Below are 26,592 nucleotides of genomic sequence, written 5' to 3'. Positions count from 1 at the left end.
ATGCGAAATCCAGGGCGACGAAGAAGAAAAATGCTAGGGCGTTCCCCCAAAGCGACGGCACTGACAAAGGCAACCATCAGTCGCCCCCAGCATGCAATACCCTGCGAATGGCTACGTGGAATTTAGGAACACTCACAGGAAGATCTGCCGAACTAGCGGAAACATTGAAGAGGAGAGATATAAATGTCTGCTGTCTGCAAGAGACAAGATGGAAAGGAGCCAAGGCAGTAGTTATCGGGAATGAATATAAACTCTTCTACAATGGAAGCTCAAATAGGAACAACGGAGTAGCCATCGCAGTCGACAAATTTTTTAAGCCCAGGGTGATCAAAGTAGACCGACACACAGACCGTATCATGGCCATAAAGTTAGCGATGGATGCACAGCCACCGTTGAACATAGTATCAGCATACGCCCCCCAAAATGGATGCTCGGAAGATGAACATGAGAAATTTTGGGATGATCTTGATAGCTTAATGCAAAATATCCCCCAGAATGAGCAGAAAATACTAGGAGCCGATTTAAACGGACATGTAGGGGCCACCAACACCGACTACCCAGACCATCACGGTGGTTTTGGAGTTGGCTCAATAAACCGACGCGGTCTATCTGTTTTGAAATTTGCCAGCTCCCAGAACATGGCGATCATAAACACCTACTTCGCCAAAAAAGCAGAACACCTTATAACTTATAAATCTGGCGACCATTCCACACAAATAGACTACATATTGGCTAACAGGGAAAATCTTAAATATTTTAAGGATTGTAAAGTTATCCCCGGTGAGGCGCTTACCAATCAGCATAGACTTTTGATAGCCTGCTATAAACTCCAGAAATCTCATCGCATACAAGAAGACCGTACTCCTAGAATCAAGTGGTGCAAACTCCACACACCTAAAGCTGCAACTCTAATTAACTTGCTCTCGGATTACCTTCGAGAAGACATCAAGGACACACACAAAACAGTTAACGATAGATGGAATCACTTTGAAAATGTATGCAAAACAAAAGCTTCATCAGCACTTGGTGTAGCGAAAGGTGGCTACAAGGATAAACCAGACACAGGCTGGTGGGATGATAGAGTCAAAGAAATAATAAAAAATAAAAGGCTCATTTTCAAAAAATGGCAATTCACGAGATCAGAAGAGGATAAACTGCTCTACAATGAAGCAAAACTAGCAGCTAAGCGCGCAGTTGCTCAAGCCAAAGCGTCAGCCAATCAGGCCTTATACGACAGCCTCGAGAAAGCGAGCCAGGACTATGAAATATACAAAATCGCCAAACGACGTCTAGCCTCCTCCAAGGATTTTAAAAGCAATAAATACATAAAGAATAACCAAGACAACCTCTTAATGTCAAATGAAGAGATAAACAGCAGATGGCGTGCCTACTTTAATAACCTTTTAAATGAGGAATTCCCTAGTAAAGACTTTGTACCTCTGCATCCAACTATGGGACCTATCGAGGGGCTTTCGGAAACAGAAGTCAAGAAAGCTATTTCATCAATGAAAAATAAGAAGACCCCCGGGCCAGATGGTGTACCTGCGGATCTCTGGAAAACTTTAGGTGACATTGGAGTAGTCTGGCTGACAAAGCTTTTTAATGATATCATCTTATCCAACAATATTCCCGACTCTTGGAGACATAGTTTTATTGTGCCTGTTTATAAGAACAAAGGTGATGTCCAGGTTTGCTCCAACTACAGAGGGATAACCCTAACATCCCATACCTTAAAAATTTGGGAAAAGATTCTGGACCAAAAACTTAGAAGCCTCATTGCTATCACACCCAATCAGTTTGGTTTCACTAAGGGAAAAGGAACTACGGATGCTATACAAACACTCAGGATATTAACCGAAAAATACAGAGCCCTTAAGAAAAATCTCTATATGGCATTTCTTGACCTAGAAAAGGCTTTCGACAGAGTACCGCGTCGTTTGGTCTGGCAAGCCCTAAGAAGTCAGAACATACCGGAGCCATACATAAAGCTTGTACAGGACATGTATACCGACGTTAATACTTCAGTCCGCAGCCCTGCAGGAACCAGCCAACCCGTCCCCGTAAAAATAGGTGTCCAGCAAGGCTCAGCTCTCAGCCCACTTATTTTTATCACCGTAATGGATTACCTGACAAATAATATACAAGACGCGCTTCCCTGGTGTCTCCTGTACGCCGATGACATCGTTTTAGTAGCTGAATCACCGGAAAACTTACAACAAACCTTAAATAAATGGTGCCACGCATTGGAGAGCAACGGCCTCAAGATCAGTAGGGCGAAGTCGGAGTTCATGAAATTTACATTCGGCGCACCCTGTGTTTCCTCACTCCATATCGGGGATAGCCCCGTGACTGAAGTGACAAAATTTAAATATCTTGGTTCCATTTTGAATGAGACTGCCACATGCGATGCCGATGTGCTGCACAGAGTAAATGCCGGCTGGATGAAATGGCGATCGTTGTCAGGTGTCCTCTGCGATCGTAGAATGCCCATTAAAACCAAGGGAAAAGTATACAAAACTTGTGTCAGACCCGTACTACTCTACGGCGCAGAGTGTTGGACAACAACTTGTGCGCACGAGGCCAATATTCATGCCGCTGAGATGAAAATGCTCAGATGGGCAGGCGGCGTCACGAGGCTAGATAAAATTAGAAATGAATATGTTAGAGGCAGTTTCAAAGTCACCCCAATTCCAGACAAACTCCATGAAAGCCAACTCCGATGGTACGGGCATGTAATGCGTCGAGAAAAAGATCACCCGGTAAAAATTGCACTAGAAATTGACACAGGCAAACAACTACCAGGACGCCCAAAAGCCACCTGGTGGAGAAACCTAGAGAAGAAATCGCAAAAAATACCAGCAACCTACTTCGACAGAGCCAAATGGCGACAACATATTCAGAGGGCCGACCCCAAGTAAATGGGAAGAGGCACGGAGAAAGAAGATTGTGGTAGACCATACTTGCATGTAACACTTAATAGCTACACTATGTACCTATAACATCCCAATGACATGTAACCATAACAACTGTGTATGTTCAAGCGAAATAAATAAATTGAAATTGAAATTGAATTGAAAGCGCAGGTTCGACCCCATATGGAGTACTGTTCTCATCTCTGGTCTGGCGCTCCACAATACCAGCTCCTTCCCCTTGACTCCATCCAACGTCGGGCAGTTCGTATTGTCGGCAATCCCGAACTTACTGACGGCTTAGAACCTCTTAGTCTTCGGAGAGACGTTGGCTCTCTTTGCATGTTCTACCGTCTGTACAATGGGGAATGTTCCGAAGAACTTTTTGATCTGGTGCCATCGTCTCGTTTCTATCACCGCACCTCCCGCCAAAGGAGCAAAGCTCATCCTCACTTCTTAGACACATGGCACACCATGAATAAGCGGGCATCCCGCTCGTTTCTTTCCACAACGTGCAGAATGTGGAATGAGTTGCCTCCTGAGGTATTTCCTTTGTGCTACGACATGGGATTCTTCAAGAAGCGGGTATTTAGGGTTCTCAAGGGTCGGCAATGCTTAAGTGGCTCCTGTGATGTTGCTTACGTCCATGGGCGACGATGACTGCTTCCCATCAGGCGGCTCGTCTGCTCGTTTGCTGAATATCACATTAAAAAAAAATGTCACTTAGAAGTACGTAATTCTTTTGTTTTAGCTCTAGGATGGTTCCAGATGTAGTGATTCACGCACGAAATTCCGCGATTGCTACTAACCAAAAGTCCCTCCCTTATTGTTTTCTGTAACACCTAATTAATTTGCGCCTTGCGAATGAGAACAAATACCTAAACCCCAATCCTGAAACATCTACATATCCTTCGCGTTTCTTCAGGTATTTGGGCGCGGCAAAGGCCGCCGACGTCCTATGCCAAGCCTCTGCGAGAGCGGGGAGACTGACGAAAATGAATGGGAAGAGGCGGCTGGGGATTACGTCTTTCGAATTGTGAACAACGCCATAGCCGACCGCGAAGGTAATATCAGTAAAGCTAAAACATGTAGTATTTGAAATCGACGAAATTGTTTGCCAACTCTGCTATATACCTACCTACTTATAGCGAAAGTTAAATGGGAAAAACAGACTGTGGATTTTGTATTCTAGATTGATAATGCCAATGCTGTACGTTTCTGGTACGAAAAGACTGACTTTCGCTAGCTCTACTCTAAAGATATCTAACGCACACACCTGAGTGAGTAAGACTACATAGATGTCAAGTTTTTTCTATTTAAAGGTTCACATTCCTTTTGGCTTTTTTTCCTTGACAATCATTTCAATCTCAATCTATGTTTCATTGCAATGTTTCCAGCGATGCGCCACTCACTCCTAGAGCGTTGCGTGCAGTCCCCACCGCGCACACCACGACGTCCGCTCGCGTCCACTTCCACCACATCATCCGATTCTAGCACCATGTCCGTGGACTGCCCACCATCTGCCGGGCTCAACGGGCATCCGCCGGCGCTGATACAGCATCACCCGATAGAACAGGTATTCCCACATTATCATCAGCCTAACCTAGACGGACTCCTAGAGTGATTAATGCATTCCCCATCGCATACACCACAACTACTGAAGGCCATTTCAACTTCATCACACTCCAGCAATAAGATTAGTTTAACTCGACGAGTAACGAGTCGACAGGCACAGATGAGAGGCGCGTCTCGTGATCAAGAGGGAACCAACTGAAACATAGGCACTATGCGGTCAAGTGCCTTAACGTACTTAAGTAATACCAAAATAATTAAGTGTACCTAAACAAAGTTTCCTTAACTTGCTTTTTAGATGGTACAAGACTATATTTAAAAGTAAATAACTAGGAATACTTGTCCGAATAAAACATTGTTTTTATGACTTTTCCTTTTTTCCTATTTATTCCAGTCAGCGTCAATCGAGCTGGTGTGCAGTACGATGCGTCGGCAGATTATCTCCCGCGCATTCTACGGCTGGCTGGCGTACTGCAGACATCTCTCCACAGTTCGCACACACTTGAGCGGCTTAGTACACCCAAATATTGTTCCAAGAGGTAATTACTGACACCGACCATATTGGATACTATGTATATTCATGTCGATGTTTTCCAACAAACCTCTTTATTCTTGACTTTTTTGGACGAAGGATGGAAATGGATACCTAATTAGGAATTCGATGTTGAATGTGAAGCTTACAGCTTACAGCAGAGTTACACTTCTTGAACGGCTATATATTTTTTAATTAGTTTCTAAGCTTAATAGCATCGTTTGCAGGCTTTTCTGCTTGATACAATATTAGGGTGGAAAGTTCCAAAAATAACTATTTAACTGTATTTAATTCTTCAGAGGGCGCCGAAGGTGGACTGACAGAGGAGCGGTGGAGAGCCATGACGGATGAACATGGCGCCGTCAGCGATAAAGATGAAGTATACCGGCTGGTGTACTACGGTGGCGTGCAGCACGACATACGGCGAGAAGTGTGGCCGTATCTACTTGGATATTATGAGTATGTTTCTTTTCGTTAGAAAACTGCATGTGAATTTTTGCAAGGGCTGTGTAGCTCTTTGATGTTATCGCTTTTGAAATGAGCATTTAAAAACGACGTATATCTCATGACATACATTGTCAAATTCAAAACTTATATCCCTTGTTCTCTTGTGTAGATTTGGCTCAACAACAGAAGAGCGCGCAGAACAAGACGCAGCTTGCCGCCGACAGTATGAGACCGTGATGTCAGAGTGGCTCTGCGTGGAGGCCATCGTACGACAGCGGGACCGGGAGGCCACGGCGGCTTCCATAGCCCGACTGAGCGAGGCTTCTGGAAGGCTAAAGCCTGCCGAGAATGCATCGTCGAGCGAGGTACTATCAACGCTACAATCCTATTGACTTCTGGTAACCCTTGGAGTTCCACGGGTCTACATTTGTGAGCCAAAAACGACCTTGAGTTTTTACATTTAGAACTGAATTTTGATAGATTTGTTCAGACGCGGGATATCGCATCTGTTATTCTCAATGATAGTCAGTAATCTGTGATGATATATCGAATTCAGACCTCAGTGTTGTTTAAATGATAAAACTATTGATCTCATTCCGACATACTTGCAAGATAAATCACAACAAAAATTATTTTCAGGTATTCGAAGACGACTGCAGCATTATATCAGACAATCCACCAGTGGTTTCACCCGAACCAAACGAAACCGAACAAAAGAAACCAGATGCAAAACCGGTTCTATCAAGAGCACCGAGCATAGATGAAGTAGACAACATAGAGATGGATTCAGAAGATAAAGAGAATATAAACGGAGAGACTGAGAAGGGTGATAGTAGGGATGTAGATTTAGACAGTCTTAAAGACTTAGATGAAGAGGAGGAATTACACATTAAGAGTACAGTTGAGAATCCTGATATGAGAAGGGAGAGCATAGCTGAGATAAAGAGGTTAGCTGAAGGTATAGTGCAGACGGGTGGTGGGCGAGGACCGTTGTGTAGCGTGGATAGTGCGAATATAAACCTTAATGGAAACGACTTGAGGTCGTCGTTGGACGAGAGTGTACCGACTGCTCCTCCGCCACCGCAACAGCAGCATACGAGTGTGATTATTACAAATCCATCAGTCGACCTAGCTGCGGGCGGATCGCCTGCGTCAGGAGGAACCACTGGTAAGATAATATACATTTTTAGACCACTTTCTTAGGCTCCCAAATAACGATACTTCCAATCTATCCGACGCCTCAAAGTAAGATAAGAACAAAGTAAATTAAGAACATCGATTCACGCAAATTGAAGCAAAATTACCTCACTTTTTCGCACTCATTTTATTTTAACATAAGCGATACCGATTAAACCCGCTAGTATTCGCATTAATCCACGATTGTTTTTTTTATTCATTGATGCAATTTAATGCAACGCGATGGTAAAGTTTATTTTATAAAAACTGCTTTTGGAACGTAAGTATAGAAATAAAAATTTTGAATTTAAAAGAATGCCTTTGGGTTTAGCGAACGTGAGCCCCGCGCGCAGCCCGCTGGGCGTGGTGCGCGAGGAGTCCACGTCGGCCGGCGCCTCCTTCGACACGCTGGAGCCCTCCAACGATCCCAGACCCGAGAATAGGTCTAACTGTGTGTCGCCGGCCAGCTCCAATGGCGGTGTTTATTCCGTAAGTTCAATTTTTTTACACGACTGACACAGACTTTTTTTTTCAATATACTTACAGTAGAATACGCTTATAGCCTTATAATGACATCAAAGGGAAGTGACAGACACGACATATACTAAGCGGATGTCATATAAAGCATAGTTGTACAATTTCTTATTTTTGACCACTTCTTATTTTCTTATTTTTATTAAGTTTAGGAATTTGAGATTAATTTGGAAATCTCAAATTCCTTTGTGAGAGATGAGTTTTATTAAACTTGTAACAATTATCAACTTGTGACTGAGAATCTAAACTAAAATAACTTACACGCCACGAACTCACCAAGTCCTGCATGCAGGGAAAGACGTGGTTACGGCCACGAAGACCTGCGAATGTGTCAGTATAAACCGGACATAATTTCATGAAAATGGGATACGATATTCGGTCATAGTAAGCGATTTGTCACTATAAGCGAAGTCATCTTATCCTACTTTGTAACAGGATAAATTTTATATGCAAACCAATCTCCGTATAGTAATAACGTCATAGTAAGCGGTTGGTCAGTATAAGCGGCGTCATAATAAATGGATTCCACTGTACTTTCCATTTAAAGGAAGAGAAGAAGAAAGGAAAGAAAGGAAGGAAGGGAGGGAAGATCTTAGTTTAACATCATTTTTCAGTCTCGTGCAATATATATTTTTTCAGAACGAACTTGTGGAAAGCTTCGCTTTAAACTTACACCGCATTGAAAAGGATGTGCAAAGGTGCGACAGGAACTATCCATTCTTCACAGATGAGAATTTGGACAAGCTCAGGAATATTATGTGCACGTGAGTAATTTTTTATTTAGGCAAAAATATTAATTTACCTAAGGAATATTCTGTAGAAGACGATCCTTAGACGATCAATGTTTGTAAGTACTTATTAGACAATGTATCTTTATTAGGTATGTGTGGGAGCACCTAGAAATGGGCTACATGCAAGGCATGTGCGACCTAGCAGCTCCTCTCCTGGTGATGATGCGGGAAGAGGGCGCTGCGCACGCGCTGTTCGCGAGCCTCATGTCGCGCGCCAAGGACAACTTCCCGTCAGGACAGGCCATGGACGCGCACTTCGCGGACATGAGGTCAGTGTGGCTAGTGGCTGATGGGCTACATGTTGAGTATTTGTGACATAGTTGCTTCACTCCTGGTGATGACGCGCGATGAGGGCGCTGCGCGCGCTGTTCTTCAGCGTGATAACGCGTTCCAAGAACAACTTAAAACTTCCCCTTAGGGCAGGCCATGGACGCGCACTTCGTGGACATGAGGTCAGTGTGACAAGACTCTGACCAAGTTAAGTTTGCACCGACTTGGCAGTAAGAATAGATAGACCCATGCGGCGGCTTGCTTGAAGTATGGTGTGTCTATGCTATGTTATGTTCAGTTTTTAAGATTCTTAGTGGCAGTGTGTTCTGTGGTGAGTGTCCGAAGATAATTAAAACTAACAACGTGCTATGCTGCCGACATCTACAGACATTTTAAGTTTAAATTTAATGATAGAACTACTTCAAGTTTACGTGTCAGAAGACAAGTACATATTTAGTGTCAAATTAAGCTCAAGTATTGCGCCATATACTATTTGAAATATATAGGTATTGAACTGGCAGTACTACCCAGGTAGCAAAATAACGTAAAATGACGTCGGCGACGTCATAATGACGGCATTATTACGTCATTATGACGTCGCTGACGTCATTTGACGTCATTTTGCTACCTGGGTAGCACACGTAGAAGCACGATTTTCTACTTAACTCGAACGCTTAGACACGGATCCGTGCGTGTGAATTTAAATCTATTGTTTTAAATGTCAAGGTCACTTTTTCAATGATCAAATTTGACAGGCCGCATGCGAGGCTTAACCCCTCGTACGTACGTAAAATATACATTACTGCAATATTGCGCTTCCATGGAATCCTTCCGGACTTTACTCCGTAGGCGAGTTGTTTTCTAAATAACTAAACTAGCAGTCATCCATACCTTTTGCGATATTACTTGATATAATATCGTCACTTGTCAATAAAAAACCCTAAAGTAATAAAGTTGTTTCGTACTATAATACACAATTTGCAATATTAATAATAATTTATGTTTAGGTCGTTGATCCAGATCTTGGACTGCGAATTGTATGAGCTGATGCACGCTCACGGCGACTACACGCATTTCTACTTCTGCTACCGCTGGTTCCTGCTCGACTTCAAGCGGGAATTGCTATATCAGGATGTAAGTGACATTCATTTATCATCCTCTTTATCCTCCCAACAAAGATGCCCAATAAACTGAAAGTAAATGGTTGCTCTAAATTCACTTTTACATTCGGGATTCCTACCGCAATACCCCGGGCTGACCCACCAGCCGGCGAAGTCGGTTGTCCCGCGTGCTTTACAACATCAACTATCATATCCTTTTCGTATGTTTTTTAAATCGTTGAGCCACAGTCAGTTAGTCAGTAATAAAAAAAACGGAATTATTAGATTTTTTTTTTATATTTAAATATCTGATAATCACTCCGAGTTGATTCGGTTAGGAGGTCGAACTATTAGGTGGCCTAACCGTCACCGGTGGACGCCAGAATCCCTCAGGGAATTTTCATAATTAATTAATTATACTTGAAAAAATTATACCCATGCCGCCGTTGCCCGGGTGGCCGAGGGGCTTAGGCACCTGCCGCGATAGCAGAGGACGCTGGTTTGATTCCAGCCCTGGGCACTGGAGGCCTTGGTCACTTTTTCTTCGTATACTTATGAGATTTGTTTCGGTTTAAAAACGGAATTGCAGTAACGTTGTCTATAAATGTGTATATAACTAGATATTATTTAGAACATGACGATCAATAGGAGATACTCATACTTAGTTAATAATCCCGTATTTTGTTTTTGACATGAATGCATAAAATTTGATTTTCAATTTAATTTAAAATTTGTAACACATTTTTTTGATTTGTATCTATTAATTTATTAAATAATGTTATGTAAATACCTAGTTAATGACGATCATAATATAAATTCATGTAGATTAGTCTAGCATAATTTATAATGTAATTTCATATTATGAGAATAAATATCTAATCTAATCTATATGGATAAATATCTACCCAGGTGTTTGCTGCATGGGAGCTGATCTGGGCGGCGCGACACGTGGCCTCCGAGCACATGGTGCTGTTCCTAGCACTAGCGCTACTGGAGACCTACAGAGACGTCATCCTGGCTAACACTATGGATTTTACGGATATCATCAAGTTTTTCAACGGTGAGCCAAATGATTACTTATAGTCCACTCTCCGTTACTCCATATTTTTTATTATCCCCACCAGCACCGCAGTACTAGCAAATACGACGTAATGATCTAACGATTATATAGAATAGCCATAAGGTATAGACGTACTGCAACCCGACTAGAAACTTGTATGGGAACTGCACGCCGACGTTGCAGTTCCCATACAAATTGCAGTCGGGTTGCAGCCCGTCTGTGTCGGCCCTTATTCAACTTTAGAGTGCTTAAGACGAGATAAGCTTTTATATCATTTATTTTTTCCCGTCGTCACATTAATAACCCCAAAGAAACCTGCTGTAAAATATGGCACTTCAAGCACTAGCGACAACAAAGCATATTTATTCAATATTGTAGTCTAGTCCCAACCCGAACTGAACTAGGTAATGTTGAAAATATGTTTAACTACTTATTTAATTTCTCAAGTTCGGTTTAGTCGTAGATATGCCTAACACTCGGAAAGTGATTCTTTCCTCTTTTACGTTTTTAAATTCTCAAATTAGCGATTACAACTAACTTTAACAGCCACGTGTACCTACTTAACACGTTTACTTTTGTTTCATAGAATAAATAATGTATTATTCCATAGTAAATTGACACAATAATAGTTGATCTAAACATTGTAATTTAACATCTGCATAATACACGAACATGTTAATGATGAGATAAGGTCACAGGGGAATCACCGGACCGACGTAGTACTGACAAAGTACGATCTCTAATGATAACGACTTTAAATTATTTTAATTACAAAGAAAAAACAGATTAAGTATGGCAAGTTTTTGCTTGATAAGATGGCAAATTAATGATGCACGATAGTAATTAAAATTAGATTAGGTATTTAGATTAGATTTTAAGGTAATGCAGGTAGCTGAGGCGTACAACTAAATTTAGTTGACATAACCCTAAAGTGAATAAAACGTCTCTAAGATCTTAGAAGATCCTAATAATCGTTTAGATCCACACCGTCCGCGACGTCCGTCTTTTTAGGGTCTTTTCCCTTATAGTTTCGCCATGCCAGTCTGTCTGTCTGTCTGTTTGACCGTCCGCGGCTTTGCTCCGTGATGGTTAGTATTAAAAAGCTGAAATTTGGCATGGATATATAAATCAGTTACGCCGACAAAGTAAAATAAAAACTAACTATAAAAACAATTTCTAAAAATAAAAACAATCTATAAAAACAAGTCATCCCCGCTACTACGTTACCCTAAATAGTTATTTACGATATACGTGCGAATAGGTAATTCGCAACTCGTGTCACACTCCCTGCGGTCGTGTTTTAATTTATCGCCACTCGTTTCGAATTTCCTCTTTTCCGCACTTGTATCGTAAATGACTATTTAGGGTAACCCCCCTACACTAAAAGTGGGGATGACTTTTTTTTTCGCTCCAACCCTATGGTGTGGCTAGTGTGGGGTGTCGGTCTAAAACGAATATGGGTCTTGAAGAACCATGTTTTGATGAACATTAAAAATAATCGCTCTGTAAGAAACAATAATTGTGCTTTAACTTTTGAACCATGGGTCCATGGAAACGAAATTTAACAGAGATTTGACAAGTTTTCTGATACATAAGGGGGATAAAACTTGAGTTTGAATACGATTAAGTATTACCAATAAATATGATGAATATGAATAAGGAATAGAGAAGTCACATAATAACACCACCGTAACGTAACCACCACACAACAAAGCAATTTTTATGAATAAAAAAATAAAAAAAAATATATTTCTGTTATTTCTGTTTTATGATTAACTTGCAGAAAATGCCTAGATAATAATAATAATTATCATAATTATCATCATCTTCCTCGCTTTTTTTATGTAATTCTGTTCAGTACCTACATAAGAGATAAGTAATTAGGTATCGTAGATTCCACTATTTCCTACATTATCTCTCTGTTCCTACGTGTACGTAGGTTAGGGAAATATTTCAGAACTACCTATTTAAAAAAACTTGTTTTCAGAAATGGCCGAACGGCACGACGCGTCAGCGGTGCTGTCTCTCGCCAGAGACCTCGTGTTGCAAGTTCAAACCTTGATAGAGAACAAATAAACTATAGGTAACAATAATACTTTACTTATCACTGCTCTACGTAGGTATATGGATCATCGAAAGTAGGAGATTATTTGGATAAAGATAATGTATTTAATGAGTTTTAATAACAAAAATATAAAGTAACATCGGCTGATGCGCCTGTAATATGGGTACGTCTCAAAGCTTCGTTTTATTTATAGGAAAATGTAACGTTCACCATATTATGGACGCATTGATACTTACATTACTTACCTATCATCGAAAATTAAACCTACTTTTTGTACCTACCTGCTATAATACCGTTCTGCAATCATAATTAACTAATAGTATATAATTCCTAATAAGTACATTGTATAAATAATTATGTAAATCAGTGCTCACATCCAATCGTGATGTAACAATTACAAAATGATCATTATTTTGGTACATTTTATTATCGTAGTAAACGAGAATGCTAAGTTAGTCTAATCGTCTATTAAACGTATAGGCAACGTATTTATTAATTAAATCTAGTTGAGTTCATGTCAGACGAATAAAATATGCTCATTTTTACATATTCCATTTATAAGCGACAGTAATCACTCATATAAAGTATTACTTATATTTACACACACGAAAATATATTAATATTTCAGAACCTTTAGACATAAGTAATAAATAAACCTATTACCCATTATAAGTTCAAAATACTAAATAAGTTCGTCGTTTCAAACTTGGTTACTTTTAAAATACATATATACCTACTTAAACTAAATTATTATAAATTAATAAACATGAATGAGGAAAATAAGCGGAGAACTTACTTATTTGATTCATGAAAAAATAATTAATAGGAAGTGTTTTGATAACATACACATGTGAGTACGAGAAGGGTTCCACGAATTTGCCAAGTTACTACATAATATTTACTCATTACCGCTAGTTGTAAAGGATTCCCCGATCGTGTTGATAAAAACAACATTCTTTAGTTAGTTACAACACGCTTCGGTCACAATTTATACATATACGCTTCGGTGCCTATACATTTGGGCCAGTCATCTTAAGCCTAAAAAGGGGGTCAACCTCGGAATGAGAGATAATAAGCTGGAAACTCATATACATCTTCGTTATGACATATTAAAAGGCTCTCTTAAAAGTCGACGCATATATCGTGTGCGCGTCAGAAGTTATTCAAGGTCATACAAATCGATTTTTCATGGATATCAAAATTTCTATAGCTCCGATGTTATTTACATGTAGGTAAGAGTTGTAGAGCATAAAATTTGCGACAAGTTAGGTACCGATTTTTATGACTTTTGACCTTGAGTAACTTCTGACGCGCACACGATATATGCGTCGACTTTTAAGAGAACCTTTAATACGTCATAACGAAGGTGTATACGCTTATTGTCTCTCATTTCGAGGTGAAACCCTTAATTTGACTGGGCCAAATAGGCAGTACCTATTACGCAAGCGGTCGCTATTGATCGATCACTAATTTGTTTGTATTAAGCGACTTAAACGTTAATCTTCTCAATACAACAAGCTCATATTATTATGTGAAATCTACATTATGTATAACTTTTCATCTGTCTAAATTGGTAATTGTGGATGGTTTATTTTAGGACCAGGTGCCGTAGCCAAGATGACATTATTGTTTAATATAGAAACGCCGTCTAAAATAAAAGTGTATCGTGACGTCGAATGTCATACATTATTCACGTTTCATTGTCAAACTATTATCACTTGCCTAGGTCCCCAGGTTAACCAGTTGTTTGTGTTCTGCCTTACTCGTCAAAAAAGTCAGAGTAATTAACTACGATTACGTCACGCTGCGATGACTTTTATCAGTTGAACGACACGTGAGTTAATGGTTAATTGCAATTAACGTTTTAACATAATGTTTTTTCTCTTAACTTTAAAATGTATGAATCTCTTGATTTGATAGTTTACCTACAATACGTTATACGTATTTTCATTTAATACCCTCGACGCTGAAATAACGAGACGAATATATTTATCATATAATTTTAGAATTTAATAAATAATAAGTCGCAATAAAAGCAGCTATTACACTGGTTTTTTTTATATATAAAATGTCATTAGAATTTCGAGTGTTAATCTAGTTTCTGAAGAATGAACTGGGTGTAATCATATCATATCGCCTACGAATTAAAGATGATTCAATAATATCGCGCCAGTAGGTACCTACTATTACGAGTAAATATAAATATTTATACTTACATAATTATTATCTCGAAGTCTATCAAACTTCTGCATATCGTCTTAAGTACTTTCCTCCGTGCCTTGACCTTACTCAATTTTCATATATTTCAATTCTTATAATTCTGGTTCAAAATTATTGTAATATTACCTCGAGTAAACCTCAGTAGAAATATACCCACAGAATATACCCAACATATTCAAACACCGTGTGACTGTTACACAATGTGCTTGTAAGTATACGAATGACTACCTTAATCTAAACAATATAGTACTATAGGTACTAAACATCTTAAAACCAGGTTAATTATTATACTAACCAAGAGTTAGTTAGTTAGTTTTAAATATTTTGGATTCTCGTCAATATTTTAGATATGAAGGCAAGATAATATAATTTTTCAATTACCTGCAGGTTCATCTATGACATATATCGCTAAGCTATTAATTAATTTTAGGTATGATTTATACCAAATGGATACGCATTGTAAATTTTATGTCCTTTGTGTTCTTACGAAAAGTCAGATACTACGAGTAAAGCTCATTATAGTCATACTAAATTGTCGTAAGCATAAATTAACATAATAAGTGCTTCCATAATGAGTTTGTTTTGTGTACAGTTGTATATCATAATCCCTTAAATTATTTATTTGTAAGTTAGGTATATACGGTATTTTATTTATATTATATACTCATAATACGATAATTCTCCGCACATTTGGGCGTTAACACGTAACAACTGGATGTCAGCGACCATTTTTTTATTGTTAAGTTGGTAAAATAAAATAGGCAATCAATATTTTGATTAATAAATTATTACTGTCAATATTTTACATATAAATAAACATTTATTTATACTTACCAATAAAAATATGTTAGCCATATTTCATCATACATATAATAATAACTTATCTTATGGTTATAAGAAAGGGAAAATATTTATATATAACAAAATATATATTTGTTTAAAACTGTATTAAGTGTAGCCACTTTATTCTTAGATTTGTCTTTATAAATAAATTTCTATGTATATTTTTAATCTTTGGGAGTGGTGTGGTGACACTGGTGACAAACAACTAGTCAACACACGCGTACCTAGCGCGCGTGCGTAGTAATCGTAGTTTTAAGTACAAAATTTCGGTCAAAAAAATTGGTACAACACCACAACAAAAGTGGTAATCTACCTGATGTTGTTTTATTCACCACGGCACTGGTAAAATGATTTCATTATTATCAATACAGCTTCTTTAGTGTTTCTGCAACACGTTCTGTGTCAGTCTGTCCGGATGTATGTATGTGATGATCAATACGCTTACCCTATCATTAAATTTATATACAACATTGGCCTAAGCCCAAACATTATAATATTAGCTAAGCTATTGTGTTAAGAACACATTAACTGGTGTCAAATTTAGTAAATTTAATATTTAAAATACATAAGGAAACGATAAAATATACCTGTGCGAACAAGACGAGTAGAGAAGTACATTTTCTCTAAAATTATTTTCTATGGTAAACCCATTAGTAAATTTGGTTCGATTCTATAAAAAAAAATGGAGTATAATCTAAACGTATTGTTCGCATTGCAGATAAATTAGAACTTATAAAGGATGTTTTATATAATTAGATAAATGTTTGTACGAATCAATGTTATGGTCATTTTATCGCACTTGTTAAATTAAGGAGATGAAATTATTTAATTCTGTTTAGTGTACAGTTGTATAGATGGATGTTTACAAGCGTCTAAAGCTATTGGAATATTGTATCGAATTTGTCCTAAACGTCTTTTTGTACTTGTCTAGCTTCGATAAACTTTTCAATAAAAATAGCAAAATGCCTAGATGAATCTTTTGTAGCAGTATGTGGTACACATTTATCAATATTTACATTAATCGCTTAGGAACAAATCACTCATATTTTTATATTTTCAGGCAAGTCACAACAGTCACAAAAATGTTTTAGAAAATAATCAGTTTATACCTATACTGCCATGAATTTTAGTTATCTCATGTAGTACTTATCTATAGTATATCCTAAACAATATTAAGTAGATTAAATAGATATATAACGATGTTAATAAATGACATTCTAGCTGTCATTGTTTGTAGATTCGTAATGAAACTATTTTTGTGAAAGTCATCTTGTCATTAAAATATGTCTACACTTGTATTGTCGTTTTATTTTTCAGTTTATATTAATAAAAAACGTGCATAGCTTGGGGGGCTTAGGGTTAGGCCGAGGTGGTTTTACGACCAAAATTAACGATTGGGTACCATTTGCTTTAATGACACAATTAATAATCATAATTATTATCTCACTGAAGTAAAAAAACCAAGCGTAATTTGCATAACAAGTATAAAATAGCCCAGAGTAGCAATTAACTCTAAATAAGTATTTGACCTCGGTGAAGTCCCGCAGCATCCGTAGTAGCTTCATCGTAATATATAACGTCATAGCCGATCATTCACCCCCGATGTGTTAATGAGTCGTATTCGCGTGTTTCTAGTCTGACTCATTGTTAACAAAATTATGAATAATTTTAAGCTAGCTTTACGATTACCTAACAACACTTGAGCGCTTTTTTGCTAATAAGCTAACAATTCATGTGCAAATATTTAGTTCTACGACATATTTACGGATACAGATATTTTTTTACCAGAGATTTAGTCTAAAGTATTATACAGACATTTCAAACGAGATATTTAACCATTTATTATTGTTTAATGTTTAAATTTTTGACCTTTTCCTAAGCGGAAATAAATTGAAATTACGTGCGATATTTTGTTATCGACATTGCGCCCGTGGTCACAGAAAAAAAACTAATTTTTTTGTACTAGGTACATACAAAAGGTTCACTCTCTAACAAAACACGTCTATTACGACAGATATGTCCGCAAGGTGGCGCAAGCGCGAGCACGCGTCCGTTCCGTTGCGGTGCGCGGCAACGGCAACTACTGCTAGACACCAAAATTGGTTTGGGCCGCGTGTACTTGTAGCGACGCGACGAAATCGCGGAGTGAGCCACGCCTGCCGTGGTTTGCAAATGCGGTCAAGGTATTTAATTTCAGTATCATTTCGTACCTTGTCACAGTGACAATAGTGTCACAGTGACGATCGCATATATATAATATGACCAGTATAGGTACATACTGGTTTGAGCAATGGTGTGTAACGACCGACCAAAAGGGGCCCGTCTGAAAATCAGCGCTGGGTATATATATCAACATATATCTAGCAAAAGCTGAGACTGGTACCCATTGCCTATACCACAAACAGACCTAGATGTAGTTTACTGTTTCAATTTTCTGTTTTTTTTCTTTCTGTGCATGTTTTCTATAATGTTTTTGTTAAGTTTAAGTGTATTGGGTTTTTTTGGTTTTGTCTCTTGTGCAATGTTTTTTATATTTTTCTTTCTGGTATAAGCAATAAAACATGTATTTTTTTTATGAGGTCCCACTGTGACAAGGTACGAAAAGGTATGGAAATTCAATTCTTTGCCTGTACAACATTTTGATCGCACGCGCGTTCCTATTTAATAAGTTCTTACTGTTCTTAGTGATAATTTTGGGTGAGTTAAAACAAAAAAGCAAGCGTCTAGATATGTACAATTAAAATAATTTATTACGAGCTATAAGACCTTATCAAAAATACATTTCATGCCTCATTGAATACTTACTTCGATACAGTACCTATATGATTAACTTATCGGAATTACGACATCAGATCAAAACAGATGACATAATAGTCACCTACATTAAATATCAATAAATAAAAAAATTGCCATTATATTCCAGTACCATATATTGTATGCTCATTAGGTACTATATATTGCATGGCAAAAACATGTTTTCGAGTGACTTGACACATTTTGACAAGTCAAACACCAGAAGTGCCAGTCTTTACACACGTTATCGTTATTTAACTACTTATTCTACATATTTTGCTATTCTGACCCAATAGAACGCTCCTTCATTTATTTACCGCAGTTTCAAAATCAAAACTGGTTTTTCTATGGCTGTTCCGGCTGCCAATATATGGTGGGACAGTAGGTACCTATTACTAAAGTTTGCCTCAAATTGACTTGAGCGTTTTATTATATTCCTTTTTAAAATCCTCGCTAAGCTCAGGTACATTGACAAGGTCCTCAGCCGATTCAGGGAAGGCCGACCAGTGGTCCCAGCTCTTGATTGATTCGAAGAAGGTTTGCCCCGGGCACTCGGTCTCTCTGACTTGTCGATGCCCAACCAGCTTGTAGTTAGGTTGGATGTAGCCCATATCAACGCCTGCTGCTATTAATGATTTCACGGTTTTTATCTGCTCTGCTGGCGGGGTGGAGTCTGGAAGTAAATAAAAAAAAGTGATGTCATAATAGAAAATAAGATAGATGACGACCGGTCTGGCCTAGTGGGTAGTGCCCTTCCTGTGAAGCCGATGGTCCTGGGTTCGAATCCCGGTAAGGCCATTTATTTGTGTGATGAGCACATATATTTGTTCCTGAGTCATGGGTGTTTTCTATGTATTTAAGTATTTATATATTATATATATCGTTGTCTGAGTACCTATAACACAAGCCTCCTTGGGCTTACCGTAGGACTTAGTCAATCTGTGTAAGAATGTTCTATAATATTTATTATATTTAATATTTTTTAATAAGAGTACAACATGATTTAGAACATAACATCGACACCATATTAAGAGGCATAATTTCAAAGGCCATGCCAGGATAAGCCAAGTGAATCTGCTCCCAGCGAGTTTTGGCTTGTCATTTTTTTTGAAAATGTGGTTTTATATTATTAGTAACAAGTAGGTATGCAAAATTTCAGACCCTCCAAACTTTATAGTTAATTGAAAAAAAAAAAACGAAATATAATATTTCTATAAAAAAAATTCTAGTCAGCCGATTTTGACGTGCGTCACGTATATTGTGCATATAGTCAAGACAATTATAGGATATATTGCTGTACAAAAAAAAAAAACATTTTTATTAAAGTATATTTTCACGTTAGCGACAAGTTTTTCACCAAAGCTAGCCTCTTTAATAAGCTACAAAATGAATGTATTTACTTAATCTTATCTATCTTACGATAAACGTCAAATTCCTATGACGTTTATAGTATTATTATGCTAAAACTATGTTGCTGCCAAATCGGCGAAGTTAGCTTATTAGACGGTACCTACAGAAATATTGGCGTAGTCTGTTCGGAAAGAGAAGAGTTGTGGAATGTATTGGGCCTCATACATACCTACCACGACTCTTCTTCCCCTCTATTACTCAACATGCTTCTTTGATAATGGGTCTACTTCAATACAACAAAAATACTATGTCTCAGTAGTATCAGGATTTTTGTTTGGGGGGCTTGAAATTTTGGAGGGTAGGCTTAGGAACGGACCTAAATGGGGGGGGATTTCGATGGTTGGGAGGGGGAGGCTTGAGCTTAAGTCCTGCTGATTAACATCAAAACACTTGATTTGTAATTTGCTTACTTGTCCAATCGCCGATGACGCAGATACCGATGCTCACATTGTTGAAATGCAGCGCATGGGCTCCAAGAATGGACCATCCTCTGCCTTCATACGCCACTCCATCGCTACCCACTCCAAAACTAAAATAAGCATAAAATACCTTTTATACAAAAAAAAAAGAAAACAAAAAACTGTAGGTAACAAAAAATATCAACTCTAGAAGAATGACTAGGTACATAAACAGCGCTATTTTCAAACACCTCGTTTCTTATACTATATATACCTGCGCTACTTATCCCTATATTGTAGCTGTATGCGAATAACAAACTCGTTAAACCCTTACAATATATATATATATATATATATATAAAATATGTAAATCAACATTCTATCGTTCCACAGCAACAGCAGCAGTGTGCTCATATCAGTCAACGGCTATGTAATGCAAACAAACAGTAAATAAATGCTCATAAAATGCATATTTTCAAAACACATTCATTGCAGTTGCACACGTGCGCATACCTAGATGTTACTTTACAAATATGTATGTACCAATAATTCTTAATCGATATCGGAATCGGAACACCTACTTAATACCGTGTTTTTCTCAAGACAGGCAATTATACATAATTTACTTACTGATATCCAATATCCCACCAATGTCGATCATCTATATGAAAATTCTGCATGCTCTTCATAGCCTTTATACAGTCATCTCTATTGTAGCAAGCTACCGGGGTATATGAGTGGTGGATAACCACGTAGGGAACCGGTGTGCGAAGTTCCAGCGTTTCTACTGGCGTCTTTGCCCCCCATTCTGAACGACTCACATAGGGGAAGTCGTAGGTGACGACCTCGTTTTCTGCTGGATCGGAACTAGACGACTTCCCTGTAATGAATTAAAAAGCTATTTAGCGTTTCATTTGTCTATAAAACTGCGTTGAAAAGTAAAATTAATACTAAATTTACTTAAAATTTTAAAATAAGTACACCAGTTTCGACTACCTACTATGTTTGTACCTATAAGAGTAAGGTAGTAAAGAATTCATAAATTACTCTCATACAAGGAAAGTAGTTTTTTGAAGAATATCCTCTTTTGTAAGAATATTATGAAACAATATTATTTACAATTAAAGTAGTTTTTTTAGCAATTCACATTATAGTTATTGCATTTCTAAAATTTTCAGTAAAATCAAAATATAACATTGACTGACCTGTCTTAGATATTACAATCATGTTAGATAATACCTATCAATAATAAAAGCGCAAGTATCAAGATAAAGTAAAAATATTTTTTTATCCAATAACACGTCTTAACACTACGAGATTAGAGTCTCAACTGAGTAAACAAATATTATGTATAAAGGACATGACGACAAGACGTGTGCCGAGTTCGTCTCTCTCCAACACTTAGGCTAGGTTCACGCGGCGTAAATTTTTCCCGTATACCGTATACGGTATTTTATCGAATACCGTAGTGACAATAACATTTGTATGGCAACTTTCAAAATCCTTCACACGGCGTCTATGCGGGAAAGCTGTCTAGCCGTGAGAACGATTGCTGTCACTACGGTTTGAAGTTTGAAACATGTACCTACTCTTAATAAAATAGGTAAATGCCGCTAACCTCTTATCATATAATTTATCGATAAAATGCTTAAATTTCATAAGCCCATGCTTAAAATATAGAAATATTGGCAGGTTCCGTCTAATTCAGGGATTAGGTAGGTACCTATATGCATATTTATTAATATTTTTCATTGCTAGGTACAGTCACCTACAATAATATGTGACACAACAAAGGCCGCAAAAACATCTGACACGATCTTAGTGTCACATGTTATTGCGGCCTTCGAAGAGTAACATATTTATAGTAGGTGACTGTACCTAGTGTACCTACCTGCGCAAGTCGACTACAAGCTGTAACATATCGCGGATATCGCGGTCGCCGTCGTGGGCGGTCGTATCATCTAAAATTCTGAATTTATTTTATAACCTTAATTGTGTAACTGTGACAAACCTACATCAGCACTTTTCAAACCCTGTGAGGTTTACACGTTTTGCAAATCAAAGTGTGTAATGGGAACAAAATTATGCAAACATAGGAGATGCATTTAATAGAAGTTCTAGAACTCTAAGGACTCCTCCTCCCGAAGGGAGACATACGAGTACGGACCCGACTGTGCCCTCTCCAGCACGCTCAGCGCAGCCCGCGTCGGTTGATGTTGTGTCGACCAGTGAAATTCAAGTTTGGCTATCTACGATAGAACAATGTTTGGACGAAATATGCACCATTGAAAATGAAGAAAACTAAATTCGGACCAGAAGCTATAAGAATAAATAAAATAAGCAGGAATGTGGCAGGTGGAGTGTCCCAAAAACTAAATTCGGACCAGAAGCTATAAGAATAAATAAAATAAGCAGGAATGTGGCAAGTGGAGTGTCCCAGCTGGCCGTGCAGTACCAGGCGTTCAAGCAGCAAATTTTAGTCAATAATGCCCATCTTCAATCATCCGAGAACAAATCAAGGAGCTCCAGCATAATCTACAAGTTGCCCCCAAAATAGAGTCAAAAGTATCCTTCGCCGACAAAGTGAAAACAGGTAACAACTCATCTATAGTACCTACCAAGACCAATTCTATTGTAATTTACCCTGCGGAGAAGGACAAATCCAGCGAGGACACGAGAAAACTTGTACAGGACTTGATAAAACCCGAAGCTCTCAAACTACATGTCCGCGGAAGAAGAGGGACGAAGAACGGAGGCGTTATTATAAATACCGACCACAAGGACGACATAGAAAAGTTAAAAGCATCCCAGCAGCTTCAAAAATCAGGATTGAAATTGGAAGAAACCACCAAAAGGAGACCAAAAACTATCTTGTTAGGTGTTCCCTCGAATATCAAGGAAAACGAGGTATTTGAATACATTTATGAACAAAATATTGTAGATCAGCATCCAAAAATTAGGAGGGAAATTTTTATAAGCTCGATGAAACTAAGCCATAAATCTGGCAAAAAGGACTTAGCCACATGTAATTATATATTAGAGTGCTCAGCCGAAGTAAGACGGATACTCATTCAGAAACAGCGTGTATTTATCAATTGGACTTCCTGCCCTGCACGAGATTACATTCTCTTGACCAGATGTTACAAATGCCAGCTCTACGGCCACTCTGCCAAGTACTGCAGGGAAGCTGATACCACATGCAGTCACTGCGGATTATCCTGACACACCATCAAAGAATGCACTAAATTGTCTAAACCGCCGAAATGCGCTACGTGTATGCGTTTCAGAAAACCGTCTGGCCACAAAACCGGAGATGAGCAGTGCCCGGCAAAAAAAAAGTGCCCAAATAAGACATTTAAATAACATAGACTATGCGGGCGCCTAAAACTCCTCACTACCTATCTCTAAAATAAACGACCTATTTTGTTATTTATATGTATTGTCAAATTGAAACGTTTTAATTCACTGTTATTTACCTACGTTCTTGTACTAATTTAATCTTTTTTGTTTTTGCTCAATAAGCACCTAACTTACACTACATTGACCTACTAACACGAAATACCTAATATACAAGTATTAAGTTACTTAGTTTAGGTATTGATGTAAAATATGTTAGAGCCAGTTACAATTTTTGCTTACAAGGTCTTAAATTTTATGTTTAATTTCTAAACCATGATTGTACATTTATAGTTTTTAAGTAACTATTTAAGCGTATTATGATTGTTTTATTTTTATTTTTGGATATTTTTCAATGAAATAAATGTTATCTTATCTTATCATACTTTCTTTGTAAGTAATAAATTTAATGTAATAATAAAGACTGCCTAGCCACGAGTACCTCTACCCAACTACCTAAGCTAAATTATATTTTTTATAAATGTATTATTTTATTTATTTACAATTACCAGGACTCTGTATTAGTTTGTAGGTTCTATCGATATTTATGTGAATGGACTTTGAATTATGAATTAGTAAGTAATTTTTATTTGTATAGTTCCTAATAATCCTAAAGGTTCCAAAATGGGGGACATAACGGTACATAATAAAATAGATAGGTATTAGAGATTTCCTGCCATCAACTCATTCGATCTTATCGGTTTATGGTAGATACTCACTGGGAGGCGGCGCTAGGCGAGGGCGACCGCCTACGGCCTCGCGGTCCGAGGGGCCTCGCGCCTCAAATACGTATTTTAACTCGGACGACGCAACGTAAAAAAATATTCGTTATTTCTTGCGCCACCAGAGGCCCTCGCTAATTGTACCTTACCCACACCAAATTTTGGTCTTGCCCCGCCACATAACTGGCTTGCTGACTAGCTATAGGTACAAAATTCTACTTACGAGTTAACATTACAGTTGGAATGGCCACAGCCACCCCAACTAATCCAATCAGTAAAAGCGCAATCAAAATTCTCATTCTATTTGACTTCTTTACAGTTTTCACAGGATGCGATTCTTCACAATCACTGTCGTACGCATCGGACATATCTGCAACCAAATTATACATGAATCAACGATGAAAAAACATGTGAAGCCTTTGAAAAGTTGCTGGGAACTGATTACATAATTTCCGTGTGATAATTTTATCTTATAATCTGTAGATATCGAGTTTTATCTGACGCGTACTCGTGAGGAGATAAGTCTTTACGAGTGCGATCACAAATACGCAATCAGAAAAAGTTGGAAAACATAAACATTGTTATCACCTTCCACATAAAGTATAATTTTAATTGATAATGGGTATTACTAACATGAAGCATCTCTATCTGCATATTTAAAGCTACTACATCTACCTACCAATCTGACGCTTTAATTCAAAGCAGGTTAATAACTTTCATTCAATAATTTTAATAAATGAGTGATGTAGGAAACCTTAGTATAAAAAAAAAGTTGCTACTGACATATCGCAAACTTTCACTGTACATGCGGGCAATAAAATACAAATCTTAAATACTTTCTACTTATCCGATTTCGATAGAGCTCACGTGAATGGCACCTATATAATATTATAATGATTTAGGTATTGTTTTACACAAAACTTATGAATACATATAATCAACACCGAACTATCGTTAAATGCTTTAATGCTAATAATCCCTCCATATTTTTTATTTTGTTCAATAAAAAGAAATTAATATTTAAAAACCAAAATTTATACTAATAAAAATATTTACACTGCCATTTTTAACTTAAATAAATATATATTTTCTTAATTTATCTTTAAATCCATTGACACAGTAACGTATTATAGGAAAAAAGTGAATCGTCTTAATTACTGCAACCTCAGACTATTGCCAATTTCTTGAACAACCAGAAAAAAAGTAAAACAACCTACACTTTAATCAACAACTGATCACAGGTCTCCGTACTACACACTTGTCCAATAACTTGAGACTAAAGAATTTGGACAACTGTACGCGAACTCACAATTTGAGCTAGCAGCGTGGTGGACTGGCGGGGGACTATAGAAACTTGGTGTATGGTTGAACTTGCTTTATACATTTATATACATATATAGGTGCTTTGGCAATCGAGGTGATTCCCCGACCGATTCTTGATCAGATGGACTGAATCCACGAAATGAAAAATGGGATAAGATATATCTACGGGTAAGTTTTCGGATTAAGAATAACATTATTTTGTTCAGAAAAAATTTAAGCGTATCTAATACTAAAACTATGAAAACGGATTATATCGCGTATATTGAATTTATAATAACATCCCGACGTTTCGAACCCTTTACAGCGTTCGTGGTCACCCGTTGACCGGATGAGTCGGTAACCGAAGACAATATTACGTATCTAATAGTGTCTAAGATGATTACAAAAGCTATATTAGGCATAAGGTATGGTTTTCTGTTTAGATAAGTTTATAAGTACAGACCTGCCAAGTTAGGGCTCAGCTCTAAATCTAGCCTTAAACTAGGTCTTTTCAGCTTTTATGCGTGACTGCGAACTTCAAGTTGGCTAGTATAGGTAGATCAGGACGGTCTACATCGTTCTGAGCAATTTTTATAATATAAATTACGCCGGATATATTATATTACGCCGAATGTAGAGAGGTGGCAGATAACTATACTGTATATTTACATAAATTGTCTACCTACTAGTAGTAGTAGTAGGTAGTTGTAGTTATGTACTGTTTAAGCAAATAAGTTGATAATTTATTAGTGTTTGGATAATATTTGAGCACTACCTAGTAATTTGATTGTAAGTAATACGTGGTAATACATAAATATATTTTTAAAACGTACCTGTTTTCTGTATATTTCTCGAGTTGGCTTTCATAGTTGCACTTTTCCTAACGCTTCGCTACGTACCGCTACGCTACGCACTGATGAAATGATAAAACTTTGAGAATCACTACACTTCAAAAATTTCACACACAGCACGCTCTGGCACGAGAACATAATTTCACTAAAAACTGGCTACCTGTCGCCATATGCAATTAAATCAATTAGAATACTGTCCGT

At 37.7% G+C, this 26,592-nt stretch overlaps 2 protein-coding genes across 6 annotated transcripts in view; one reads left to right on the top strand and one right to left on the bottom strand.

The window, feature by feature from the left end:
* Positions 1-12,564, top strand: part of LOC134750233 (small G protein signaling modulator 2-like) — an 88,400-nt gene extending 75,836 nt beyond the window's left edge. For both annotated transcript variants that reach the window (XM_063685379.1, XM_063685380.1), the window contains 12 exons: positions 3,835-3,973; positions 4,307-4,485; positions 4,876-5,020; positions 5,313-5,472; positions 5,630-5,825; positions 6,100-6,628; positions 6,968-7,125; positions 7,810-7,934; positions 8,051-8,230; positions 9,239-9,365; positions 10,241-10,391; positions 12,379-12,564. In XM_063685379.1, the coding sequence (XP_063541449.1) occupies positions 3,835-3,973; positions 4,307-4,485; positions 4,876-5,020; positions 5,313-5,472; positions 5,630-5,825; positions 6,100-6,628; positions 6,968-7,125; positions 7,810-7,934; positions 8,051-8,230; positions 9,239-9,365; positions 10,241-10,391; positions 12,379-12,467 (2,178 nt within the window). In that variant the 3' untranslated portion in view covers positions 12,468-12,564. The remainder of the gene's footprint in view (positions 1-3,834; positions 3,974-4,306; positions 4,486-4,875; positions 5,021-5,312; positions 5,473-5,629; positions 5,826-6,099; positions 6,629-6,967; positions 7,126-7,809; positions 7,935-8,050; positions 8,231-9,238; positions 9,366-10,240; positions 10,392-12,378) is intronic.
* Positions 12,565-18,241: 5,677 nt separating this feature from the next.
* LOC134749992 (peptidoglycan-recognition protein LB-like) lies at positions 18,242-26,592 on the bottom strand. 4 transcript variants are annotated; one of them, XM_063685042.1, is made up of 5 exons: positions 26,374-26,592; positions 24,462-24,608; positions 20,751-21,000; positions 20,133-20,251; positions 18,242-18,985 (listed from the first exon to the last, which is right to left on the bottom strand). In XM_063685042.1, exons 1-5 carry the CDS (start codon positions 26,405-26,407, stop codon positions 18,720-18,722), a joined length of 816 nt encoding a protein of 271 aa, XP_063541112.1. In that variant the 5' UTR covers positions 26,408-26,592; the 3' UTR covers positions 18,242-18,719. The 4 variants fall into 4 exon arrangements, with proteins under 4 accessions (XP_063541112.1, XP_063541113.1, XP_063541114.1 ...); XM_063685043.1 differs by lacking the exon at positions 26,374-26,592 and adding an exon at positions 25,548-25,612; XM_063685044.1 differs by lacking the exon at positions 26,374-26,592 and adding an exon at positions 25,456-25,586.

The sequence above is a fragment of the Cydia strobilella genome, chromosome 19 (assembly GCF_947568885.1).
Source record: "Cydia strobilella chromosome 19, ilCydStro3.1, whole genome shotgun sequence".
Lineage (NCBI taxonomy): Eukaryota > Metazoa > Arthropoda > Insecta > Lepidoptera > Tortricidae > Cydia > Cydia strobilella.
The sequence above is the reverse complement of the archived record's forward strand: the minus strand, read 5'-3'. Positions and strand labels throughout refer to the sequence as shown.

Excerpts from the sequence above, each read along its gene's own strand:
- LOC134749992 (XM_063685042.1), bottom strand. The coding sequence starts at position 26,407 with ATGAAAGCCAACTCGAGAAATATACAGAAAACAG. Across the intron at positions 24,609-26,373 it reads GAGAAATATACAGAAAACAG|ATATGTCCGATGCGTACGAC; the intron begins GTACGTTTTAAA and ends ATTTGGTTGCAG. Across the intron at positions 18,986-20,132 it reads CGTCATCGGCGATTGGACAA|ACTCCACCCCGCCAGCAGAG; the intron begins GTAAGCAAATTA and ends ATTTACTTCCAG.